We start from the raw sequence: 12,339 nt of genomic DNA on the forward strand, positions 1-12,339 counted from the left end.
GCTTGGGATGCCATAACATCACAACGTCATTTACTTTTTAATGTAAACTCTTATTCCTTGCTGGGAAAAGGTGTGGGCCGCCACAATATTGTACTTCTCATGTCCTACTCTGGGGTAGGACAAATTGTTTGCCAGTAAAACTTTTAGTGCAATTCCTAGCATTAATTCAGAGACACTTGATAAATACAGGCACAGATCTAGATACAGATGACCAGGTCCGAAAGAGTTGAAAGTCATTTCCTCATGAAGGGTTAGGGTTGTTACAGATTCCTTATTAGTTTACAGCTCTCTCAATAAATTACTTTTTAAAACAAGGCTAGTCAGCACTGAGGAGTAACCAGGAAACTAACTATAATTTAGCTGCTATAGTTCCTAAAAATGTTCTTTTCAACCTAAGCGGTGTTGTATGTAACAAAACAAACCTATGTGTTGACACCAGGAAATTACACTGTAGACACACAGGCCATAAATAACAAAGAGCAGGCCAGAAGAGATAAACAGGAGGACCGGAGCAGACACACACAAAGGGACCACAAGTATGCAAGTAGTACAAGCAAAACAATTGGATTCAGAGGCAATCCCCATGGCGATGATGGGGACTTCACTATAACCTCTGTGAACTGCTGGTCTGTGCTTTTGAGCAAAATTTGATGTGTTCTACCGACAACTGACAGAGGATGATCACTAGCTCAGATTTAACAATGCAGAAACCCAGATACCAAATTAGATAATCAAACAGAGGAGTTAGAATTGGCAGCAGAACTAGAAAAGAGATGTCATGCAAAGCATAAGGGAGGAAGTGGAAATATTCTATCAGGAACACGTAGAACCCATGCTCAACATATACATCCCTGAAATAACTGCTTCTACAATGTGACCAGTAGTGGAATGAACATGCCCACCCATTCGTGAAATGCTAATATTAAGAAATGGAGTTTGAGAAGGCCTTTTTGGCGTTATTCCAAACCACTTCTCCACAATATACTGGTTTGAAAATGCCTATAGTATAACTACATCAAAATAAAGCTGAGCTATTTTTAATTTGCTTTTATTAAATGGAAGACCTTCCTGGATTGTGAGGAGTGATGAGGGAAGCATGCTATTTTAGGCAAGGTAGAGAGGCAGGAGGATCAAGGCACCATCTCACAAGGAGATCCATTTACATTAACTTGCTTAGCAGATACATTTATCCAACATTATTAAGTAACATTAGGCAGGAGACTGTTTAGGAACAAGTGTACAGAACAAAGGTCAAAATGATTACCACAAGTGAAGAGTTCACAACAAAATAAAAATCGAGTTACAATTCCCAGATTTGCAAAACTTAATCTCACTTAGACAGTAATTCACCAAACAAGAGAGTCTGAAAATGCATTGAGGGAGTCTGAATTTTGAATGGAGGCGAGCAGTTCATTCCACCAGCCAGGAGCTACACATGAAAAGAATCAGGACTGAGATTTGATACCACAAAGGGGTGGGCCTCAACAGATGCCGTTCATGAGCAGAGCTGAGTTGTCAAGAAGAAGCATAGAACCCCACAAGTGTCTCATTATATATAGCTGCTGATCCAGTGACTAAGATCTAGGCCGGCATCAATAACGTAAACTTAATACGTTCTGCTAAAAGAAGTCAGTGTAGTGATCTGAAGGGAGGAGTCACATGAGTCCGTCTCAACCGGTTGAACACTAGATGAACCTCTGCAATTTGAATCATCTGCATTAGTTTGGTGGCACATACTAGTTCTAAAGTCAGCAGAAAGCTGCAGTAGTCCAGCAGTGAGAAAACCAGGGCCTGCACCAGAAGATGTGCTGCATATACTGTCAGTTATACTGTGATCTTGTGGATATTGTATAGAGTGAACCATAGAAACCCCACAAGCTGCATGTTCACAATGCAAATCTTAGCCTTAAAAAAATGACATGTTTAAGGTCCAGTTTCTGACCAGCCAGATGACTACAGTGAAGATGGGGTAAGGGGGCCAATGAATTAATAAAGTTGAAACAAGCATATTCAATTTGTCCTAGGTATGTTAAACTGCATCTGGCCCTACAAGTAGTCCTCTAACTTGCTGGGAAATCATAGTGGTTGGTGGCAAGATTGGCACCCCAGCCACTGTAAAAAAAACTTCACACGGCTCTGAGACCACAGACAGGATTCCTTTCTGCTCTCTGCTTGCATTATGAAGTGGATGGGGGAAAGCCCTTGGGAGCCCCATCCCCAGAAGAGTCAAAACTGTTGGAGAGCCAATGGGGTCAGGCCTTTTGGGGATCAGAACTGGTGTGGTGCTGAGGCATCACCCCCTGCATGGCAACACTCTGTCCCAATTTGAGGCAGCCCAACTGGGTAGGGGCATGGAACGTCTTGTCTCTCTGACATGATGATCATCTTCCTCTGCTGTCAGAGGAGCTGCGTAAACTCCACATTTCAGTGGTGGCACTGTCTGAGATGCGCAGTCCTGGGACTGGCAAGGTCTCTGTAGATGGGTACACCTTTCATTGGTCTGGTCACTCTGATGGCTGTCATACTCGGGGAGTAGCTGTGGCTATAGTGGATCGGCTTCTTCTGGTGGTGTCCATTTTCACTCCTTTCACGAGCATATTATGAGACTCGGATTATTGCCTTGTCTGTTGTCTCGGTGTATGCTCTGACCGCGGTAAGGGATGTCTTGGTGAGGGAGACATTTTATTCGCAACTTTGCTCGGTGGTTGATAGGTGCCTTCAGTGCAGCCACTGGCAGTAACAGGGCTGGCTATGAGGATTGTCTCGGTCCCCATGGGTCTGGTGACTGTGGTGAAAGTGGCTCCATGTTGACTTTGCAAAAGGTCAGAGGCTTTGAATCACTGGATTCTGGTTCCAGTGCCCTGAGCTGCACTGTTGAACTTGGTACTCCAATACTGGTGGTGCGGTGAAGGAGATCAATCACATCCTTGTGGGCAGACGCTGGAAAACTGCAGGATCTACAGAAGTGCTTAGTTTGTGAATTCTGATCACAGACTTGTTCTTGCTATTCAAAAGATCGAGCTTAGGTCCAGGAGGCTACCACCTACTAGGAAAATGAAGCTGGACCTGGCCAGACTCCAAGATCAGGCTGTTTGACGAGTTTGCACGCGGTTTGTGTGAGGAATTTACGGATTTGGGTGTGACTGACGATCTTAATGTGATGTGGGAGACCTTCTGTGACAAGACCCTGAAGGTTGCTGAGGGTTGTGTTGCTATTATCAGTGCTCCTGGAAGGAGGTGTTTTATCTCTCAGGGACTCTGGATATCATCGAGAGGAGTCACAGTGCACAGCTTGATGGCAACTCCAGTCTGTACCAGAAACATTGAAGGATGGCTACGAGGGCTCTGAGGGCAGATAGAGGCGTTTGTTAGAGGAATCTGTGAGCAAGTACTGCACCATCCGTGGTCTGGTGACACATGTCCTAATTACAGAGGAATTGAAGCATTATGCACGTTATGCAGCATTACACAGGTGAAAAGCAAGAACAAGTGTCTCACTGATTGATGTGTTTTCATTAACTCACTGTATTTCATTCTGATATACTGGTATCTGCTCATCAGTAGTTGGTTTTAAATAAGTGGAATAACATTATGATGTGCCATTATTATTGTTATTTGAAGGTTGAATGAAAAGTTTAATTATGGTAGATGTATGAACTCAAATTATTGAACAAAATAGGGTTGAGATAAGTTTAATTTCCAAAGCTTGCCATAGGGTAAACAGGGTGAAAATGGTTGGGAACCCCAGAATAAAATGAATATAAAGGCGTTTTCACACCTAATTTGTTTAGACCAGTGATTTGTTTTTCTTATATGTGAACACGCCAAATGTATGTTGGTGTTGACCAAAATAACCAAACTGAGACCGTTTGTGAAGAGTGGTGCTGGTGTTGTACCAAGTGAACCCTGGAGCTGTTTGCATGAGATCTGAATGTGATCCAGCATGGGACCAATATAATTACATGAATTGTTGTGCATTATGAGTGACATTTTGTGTGCCATGTTAGTTGTATTGAGCGTGTCTTGTTGGAAATTAGGGAAACTCATTTAAAGCATAATGAGTTGAGGATTAATGTGGAGCATTGAAAACAAAAGGCAAACAAACAAAAACAAAAGCTCACAGGTAAAGAACTCGCTCAATCAGAGCAGCATCTCAGATTCAGTCTCAGACCTTCTCAGACAGCAGTAGACCATGTTTAAAAAAATAACGAAATAAAGGAAAACATTGGTGCAAAATTTAGTGACTGGGTCCATCAGAACATATAGAGACTGCAAGAAATGGGAACAGAAGTGTGCCTTGTGAGACTGCAAATCAAATTCATGTGCAAATTTTAATTAATATGTCCTCTCAGTTTAGTTAATTCACGTACGTGTTTTAATTGAAACCTTCTCATGATCTGGTTAATACATGTGCCTGCATTCTACATATTCCTGCTGTGCTTGTTTTTCTGTACTTTGACTTTCTGGGAGACACTGGCCTACTAAAAAGGGCCTTGAATTAAGTAAATCATATCTGAGATCACAAACTCTTTCATTGTCTGTTTTTAGAAAATATAGAACACGCCTTTCCTCATAAACCTGAAGACCACTAGTGTGTAAGAAAGAGATTCAACTTTGGTGGAATTACGGGTAAGTTATGTACAAACTATACTGTTTGAATGGTAAGGTGGAAATGTAAGAACATAAACAATGGCTAAACTCTCAATTTATACTCCATCAGAGCCTTTGATACAGCAATTGTGTCTTTTCTTTGAAATTGTCCATCCTGTTGCCATCACAAGTTCAAGTACTAAAAGCACATCCTGATGATTTATGACAGGTGTATCAGGACAGTATGGAAATGAGAAAGACAAAGATGATCCATGAGGATGTAAAAAGTTCACTCTTAACTCTCCAGTGATGGGCATCTTAGCCATGTACCTTCATCTGCATATGTTGAGGGATCAGACATAGGTTCAGGATCGGGAGGGTCTTCTAAGTCACTACTGAAAAGTCAGACTGACAGATCTGTTTGTTCTTGGGTATGAGTCTCACACATCTATTTCTGCAGATGCGGTGACCTGACCTTAAATTGAGACTTAGTGATCCAGTATTTCTGTCTCAGGCAGCACGGGTTATCTTCTTGAAGTGACATTTGAAAGGGTCACAACAAGATTTCTGATTGAGTCTAAACAACTTCTCTACCGAAGACATTTTGAAAACGTATGGTGCTGCAGCAAAGACAACGCTTTTATCTCCAGCAGGTAATTGACATCATCTTCTATTCATTGATTACACCTCACCGATTTGCACACCTCACTCCCCTCTGACTAATGCAGAGACACACATTGCCAAATCATTCTTACTAGGTTAAAAGATGAAGATGCTGTTATAACAGTGACATCATCACACATTAAAGCAGGAGCAATTTAATATTTCATGAAATACCTTAACAATAGGCACACTTCATTGAGCCTTCCTACATATTTTATTTACAGAACCAAATTATACAGTATCAAATCTTATGTAGTGAGAAAAGGAGGAAAACTACACATTTTGACCTTTACAACAGACACATATAACAGCGATGTTTGCTCTGCTATTAGATACCCAACATTTCATAATCATTAACTACACCATCATCAATGGCTGCCAAATCCATCTTGTGTTTGAACAATTAATTAGTAAACATGACCAAACTTTAACTGATACAAAAAAAGCTAGTATGCAGAAGGTTATTTTTAGTTATTTTTTTTTTATAATTTAAGGAGCTTATAACATGGTCCTCTTTCTGAAAAGTGTAAAAGCGTATTAAAAAAAAGTGTTATGAAAGTTGATAATAAAATAATTGACAGTAATGGATAAATTACTGAATACACAGTAAATGTATACACTATAGTGTTTTTTCACCAAATGCTAAAAAATAGTAATGGAGTTACATTTACAGATTATTATTATTATTTTTTTTTTTTACATTTTTCCATCTTTCCACAGAAAATATCCAACTAAACTAGAACCAGTGAATGCATCAGTGAAAGAGCACATTCTGCTAGGGCAGTCTGAATCACAGATGGGCAGACTTGGTCCTTAAGGACCACGGTGGCAGATGAAGTCTGCTGCAGTGTTCAACAGAAGCAAACTTCTACCACACACAGGTACTTCAAAACCCTTCCCCTCTTTTTGGAATATGAACGCAAATTGTGTTTGTCAGCAAATGACACCTCAGACTTATGCTGTCACAATAAAAAGCATCTAATTTCTTATACGTATACATGCTAAACACACAGGTCATCAATATCCCCATTCAATTTTTCTGTTCATCTGAAAGTTATTAGAAGTAAATTCTGAGTGAAATGGCAGATAATAAAAAGTCATAGATTCTGGGCAGGAGGAGAACATTTTGTCAATACAAATTGGAAAAACAAAAGCAGACTTTGTGATTCTTACAAGGGATGGTCAATAATTCTGCAATAACAATCATGCTAGTTTGGCTGTCTAACTTTTATTGGTGTTGGTAATGATGATCATAGTTTTAGCTTATCTAACAAACCTGTGTTTTAAATCATTCTCTTTATACGTCACTCTATACTTTCAGTGTCTTCAGTGAAGAGATCTGCTAAATCTGCTACTGTCAATACTGATGCCTCCGAATGCTTCATACTGGTGGAGCTATGGCTGCAAAAGAAACACATGAAGTTTAAAAAAAATCCATTGCTGCTTTCATATACCACAAAAATAAACAGAACCTTATCTTTTGGAGTAAAACATGTTTAATTTAGTTTAACTATATTATTTTATTGGCTGCTGATTCACTGAAATAGATAAAATAAATTGCCCCAAACAATTTTGTCATCTCTCTAAGGTTTGATTTGATTCAAAAGTGAAGTTATAAAGAGCAGTAATGTGGACTCTTGTTCCAGGTAACACTAGAATTACAAAAGCCTGCGAAAAAACTGTAAATCCAGCCCACCTTAAACCCCTTCGCACCACTCCGTCAGCGTCTTTTGTTTTGTAAATGTGCCGATCAAGACAAGCAGCATACTATCCTCCTCCCCCCACCCCCCCCAAAACCACTGCCGCAGAACAGGCACAAAGTGTTCCCAGCTCATGCCTTGATTAACTGGGAGTGAAGTGTTGGAGTTTTAGAGTGGAAATTTAAGATCATTGAACCTTTTGTGAAGGTGTTTATTTGACCTTTGGACACCAGGCTTCACACATTATATAGTTTATGCCTACATTTTGTCATTTATTACTAAAATGAGAAAATTTTTTCTGTTTTAACAATCTGTTTACACAGATTATTGTAGAAACGGAACACACATGAAATGCAAATGTTCCAAATAACGATCTATCATTTCCACTTTTAAACTCCAGCACTTCACTCCCAAATAATCAAGGCATGAGCTGGAAAAACTTTGTGCCTGTTCTGTGGATGAAATAGTAGGCTGCTTGTCTTGATCGGCACATTTATAAGACAAAAGATGCTGACAGAGAGGTGCGAAGGGATTTAAGGTGGGCTGGATTTATGAGTTTTTTTGTAGGCTTTGGTAATTCTAGTGGTAAGACTCAGAGGCTTTTAAAAGTATTTACACCTCACAGAGTGAGCACATTGTTAAAGGAAAGAAACCCATCCACACTGAATATGTACTCTTTTGCCAGCTACTTCTAACAAATTAATGTTTTATTCTCATTTATAAACCAATATTTCTCTCCATGTATCCAGGTTTTAACAGACCCGTGAGATTAGGGTCACATGGATTTGGTGTCCAGGGTATGAACTAAGGGCCAGAGTTGTGTAGAATGTGTTCAAAAATTCATAATTCTGGCATGCTGGCTGAAGCACAGTCAGCAAATTATGGCTACACTCGAACTTAGACATAATGTGAGGACTGTGAGGACCAAAATGCACCCTGGGATGACGTTTCCTTTAAGGCTTCTCAAGGCCAAGGCACTCAGATGGTGGGAGGAAGATAGACCAGAATCTGAGCGTGAGAAGATGAGGAAATATGAAAAGAAATGTGTTGCTTGGCACTGAGGAAGGATGTGAAGAAGCCACTCCACCAGATAGAAAGGGGTTCAACAGGTTGTTGCTTTTATATACTTTCATTCAGCCATTTTAAGGTTATTTTTTTGGTGTGTAAAGGTGAGTGCATTTTTGTCACCTTACTACATTCTGCATGTTTGGTTTGCTGAGAACTGCTGTTAGAAACTTCTGCCTCACTTTATATCTGTCACCAGCTATACACATTATGTTCATGAAAAATATTTAATAATTAAATGCTAACCTTCTTTCAGCAGCTTTTAACATAGTTTGCATCTTTTCCTCTATAGTTGACTTTATTAAGAACCGATGAACAACAGTTGGCCTGAAATGAAGGGAAATAAGTTTCTATTAAAGAGTATTGCATGAAAATAGGAGAAATACATGTAAATAGAGTAGTTAAATTTAGCCCAAAAGCAGGTCATTCATTCTAACCAAGATATTTAAGTGGCATTTCTCTTCTGTTATTAAAAACAAAATCATGTCAAGATGTAAAATTCACAATGGCTAACAGTACTATTAAACAGCTAAAATATGTGATGTAATTTTGTTACCTATTTAATCCAGACCAGGGTCATAAGGGATAGAGTCTATCCCAGCTAACATTGGATGCAAGGCAGGAACAAACCCAGGACAGGGTGCCAGGCCACCTCAAGGAGACAACTAAAATATGAAATTACCAAATATTCTAAAATAACTGTTAGGTAACTTTATGCATACTAATGTCCAAAAAGGAGCAAACACTAATATGAAATACTGTAACTTGTATGTTGGGCCACAGTGTGCTGCCACCACAGGGTAGCACAGAATTTAATATCTGAAATTATGTACAGAAAAGTAGGTAGAGGTTGAAAAGCTGCCTCAGATATTATTAATTTGGCATTATTATATTTCACTTCATGCATAAAAGAATGTTAATTGTATTTGCTCAGGAACTACACTTGAGTAAAATGTACCTGCTTTTAAACTTCTATGTCCTTTAGTCTACAACATCCATCCATTCATTCTTGCATCCATTTTCCTTATCTGCTTATCCAGAGCAAGGTCAGTGAACATCTGTAGCCTACCTCAACAAGCAACATGCACAGGATGGGAACAATGCCTGGATGAGGTGCTAGCCTATCAAAGGATGAACACACAAACTGCATGTGTTTAAACTGAAGGGTGGAAACCAGACAGCTTGGAGGAAACAGACACCTAAATGGGGAAACATTCAAGCTCCAAACAAGGAGCACCCAGGATGTGAACCCCACTCTCCTTACTGAGAGGCAGCAGCACTACCACTGTGCAACTGTGCTGTCCTCTGCTACATCCATCTTTTTAAATACTATTCATACATTTAATGTTTTTTGTTCAGAAGAGTGACAATGGTTCAGTTCTTGTGTAACCAAGTCTTATGCTAGTATGGTGACAGTGCAAGAATATCACATAAAACAGGGGGAAGAACCCGAGCCCTAGTCCCATTGTGGTTTAATCTATTAGTTTCAGTTGTATGCCTGTGTGTTCATTAACAAAAATGCTAAGTAATTTTCAAAGATGATCCAGCGCTCCCATTACAAGACATTAACTGATAAGCCAAAACAATTACAGTAATATAAAGTGTGCATACACTTGCATACTTTGTCTCCATAATGAAACTGCCACATATTAAAGACAGTAAAGTGTTGAAATGTATCACAAAGCCATACTATAAATGACAACTATTTTTCAGTCAATTACATTTTGTAAAAATATCATATGACTACAGGAAGCACAGGGGTTAGTGTTTCATAGCAGCCTGACAGATTCAGGAATCCTGGCCTGACCATTTGATGTGTGGAGCTTGCATGATTTCTCTATGGGTTATTTATCTGCTTATTCAATGACATCTCAGACCTGTCTAGGAAAGACTAATAAGTAACTCTAAACTGGCCCCATATAAATAAGTGTGGATGAACGTGCTTGACTATGTCCTGTGGGAAATCTGTGCTCTGACTCCCCTCAACCTCAGATAGATAAGCAGCTCCAGGAATTGGATAGCTGACAAAAATCCATATTGGTCAACAGAAATGCAAAACAGTTCAATAAATAAAATTACAAACAATTCGGGCAATACAGTGGGGTAGTGGTAGCACTGCTGCTTCATATTCCCAGATCCTCAATGCAGGGAGTGTGCATGTTCTCCTTGTGTCTGCATGGGTTTTTTTCCACCTTCCAAAGACATGCAGGTTAGGTGAACTGGTTGGTGACACTAAACTGGCTAAGTGTGTGCTTGGTGTGTTTTGTTCACCCTGGAATGGACTGGCTGTTCCTGCCATGTGCCTAATGCTAGCTGGGATAGTTTCCAGCACGCACGCGACTCTGGTCTGGATTAAGCAGGTTAGGAAATTACACGACATACTAACAATTAATCATCCATATTTACTAAGTAATACAAATTTCCACGATGTCCAGATTTAACAAAGTTACAATTCAATTTCATCATACAAACAGCCTCATGATGGTATTTATTATAAAAGGCTCTCCATAAAAAATAGTTGATTGATTTATAATGAATACATATTCCAAAGACTTCCCCAGTCAGAAATTATTGAAACTGTTTTATTTATTACATTCTGTTTATAACAGTTTCTTAGTAACTTGTTACGTAAGCCTTGTACATGGACTTCAGCATGTAGTCATTTTCTATTTCTATTAGTTGACTAATGTAGGAAGTATGGAGCAGGTCAGTGCTGGGTTTACAGTTTAAAAAATTGCCCACAAAAGCTAGAACTAACACTACAGTATTTTTGGGGTTTAGATGTACACGTCTTTTACCTCATGGCACAGCATTCAGAGGAACTACAGATGACACTTGACTAACCTCATGCTATACTCTGAATTGATTAAAATCAAGCATCAGACATTGAAATTATACACAGAACACAATGATTCACATCTTTAAACTAAGCCTCAGATTAAAACACAACCTCTGCCACTTGCAAAACCATTAAGACCTTCAATCTCTATTAGTAAAATGTAGTATAATTAAATGAGCACATAGAGATGCTTTAGAAGCAGCTGGGTACATTTATACGAACCACTCATAAAAGCTGTTGGTGTAGACACTTCCATGAAGGAGTTGAATTGTTTTGTTAATTTGTGAATGTGGTATTTCTATACATATCAATTGTCATTGATTATTTTATGTACGCAAAAGAAACACATTTCAAAATAACAATTTAATCATAATGGAACTGAGAAAAAAATTCAATTGATTAAATTGAACTATTCCGCTAGTGTATGTACTGATAATTTCCCTAATAAACTCTCAAATGACTTCTTGATAAATCATTACACAGTGAAAACCTGACTGCATGCCAAGTGATAGTTCAACAACAATGAAGACTTACTTTGTTTGTCCTATGCGGTGCACTCTGCCAATAGCTTGGAGTTCATGAGCAGGATTCAGAATTGGTTCAACCAGTAGCACATGAGTGGCTTCAATTATGTTCAGACCATTGGAGCCAGTATGTAGAGGAAGCAGTAATATGTTGATCTTAGGACTATATTTAAATGAAGAAAGATTTTCCTGAAAATAAAAACCAGTATAAAGGTATTTAATTTACAATTAAAAACCACCTGTATTACAGTATAATAATGTTTATTTAAAAGTGGGAAACCTGTAGCTCTTAAAACAGCTGCACAAATAATTAAAACAACGAGAGAGGAAAAAAAAATTACAATTAAGGTTGCAGGTCCCAAGCCAGCAGCCATTCAGTATTCTGTAAACTCTTCATAATCAGTTCGTTACCTTGATCACCTGTGGCTACAAGTTTTTTAAATTCCTACCAATTTCACAATCCATGCATCACTCTTACCTTTAATTGATCTCACTGTTTAGGGAACTGAGCTGTTTCTTTATTCTCTTATTCTAAGAAATTCAGAAATTTGTATTATTGTCACAACTTCAAATGGCTAAGTTTCCTCCTTCCCTTTCTTTTTAATTCACCCTTTTCTGTTGAGTTTGCTCGCTTAATTGTAACCAAATGCTGACAACACTGAATGCTGAAGGAGAGTAATTACTCCAGAGCTATCTTCACTTGTTATCTCATTTGTAAGAAATGTTTCTTAATGAGCAGGCAAGTGAAAACGGCACGGAAGTAATTGCTCACCTTTAGCCTTCAATGTTGTTTGCATCTCTGTCTGCACTATTCATTGCTAATCATTAAAATTCGGATATACTATAATTAGGGAAGCTAAATATGCAGAAAACTGAAAATTATAAAGAAAGTGGCAAAAGAACACCAACATTTAAAGATATGGCAAAGAATACACATGTTTATGAATTTATTAGAAAC

The 12,339-nt window shown here is 38.6% G+C and overlaps 1 protein-coding gene and 1 long non-coding RNA gene across 2 annotated transcripts in view; one reads left to right on the forward strand and one right to left on the reverse strand.

Annotated features, from left to right (window-relative positions):
* The first annotated feature begins 4,111 nt into the window (after nucleotides 1-4,111).
* LOC120525331 lies at nucleotides 4,112-6,049 on the forward strand. Its single transcript, XR_005632937.1, has 3 exons — nucleotides 4,112-4,629; nucleotides 5,105-5,243; nucleotides 5,974-6,049. It is a non-coding gene; the product is annotated as an uncharacterized LOC120525331 (long non-coding RNA).
* Nucleotides 5,393-12,339, reverse strand: part of shprh (SNF2 histone linker PHD RING helicase) — a 116,275-nt gene continuing 109,328 nt past the window's right edge. The window contains exons 28-30 of the mRNA XM_039747526.1: nucleotides 11,392-11,570; nucleotides 8,265-8,345; nucleotides 5,393-6,654 (exon numbers count right to left, since the gene is read on the reverse strand). Of these exons, the coding sequence (XP_039603460.1) occupies nucleotides 6,558-6,654; nucleotides 8,265-8,345; nucleotides 11,392-11,570 (357 nt within the window). The 3' untranslated portion in view covers nucleotides 5,393-6,557. The remainder of the gene's footprint in view (nucleotides 6,655-8,264; nucleotides 8,346-11,391; nucleotides 11,571-12,339) is intronic.

The sequence above is a fragment of the Polypterus senegalus genome, chromosome 3, assembly GCF_016835505.1.
Source record: "Polypterus senegalus isolate Bchr_013 chromosome 3, ASM1683550v1, whole genome shotgun sequence".
In the NCBI taxonomy this organism is placed as follows: domain Eukaryota; kingdom Metazoa; phylum Chordata; class Cladistia; order Polypteriformes; family Polypteridae; genus Polypterus; species Polypterus senegalus.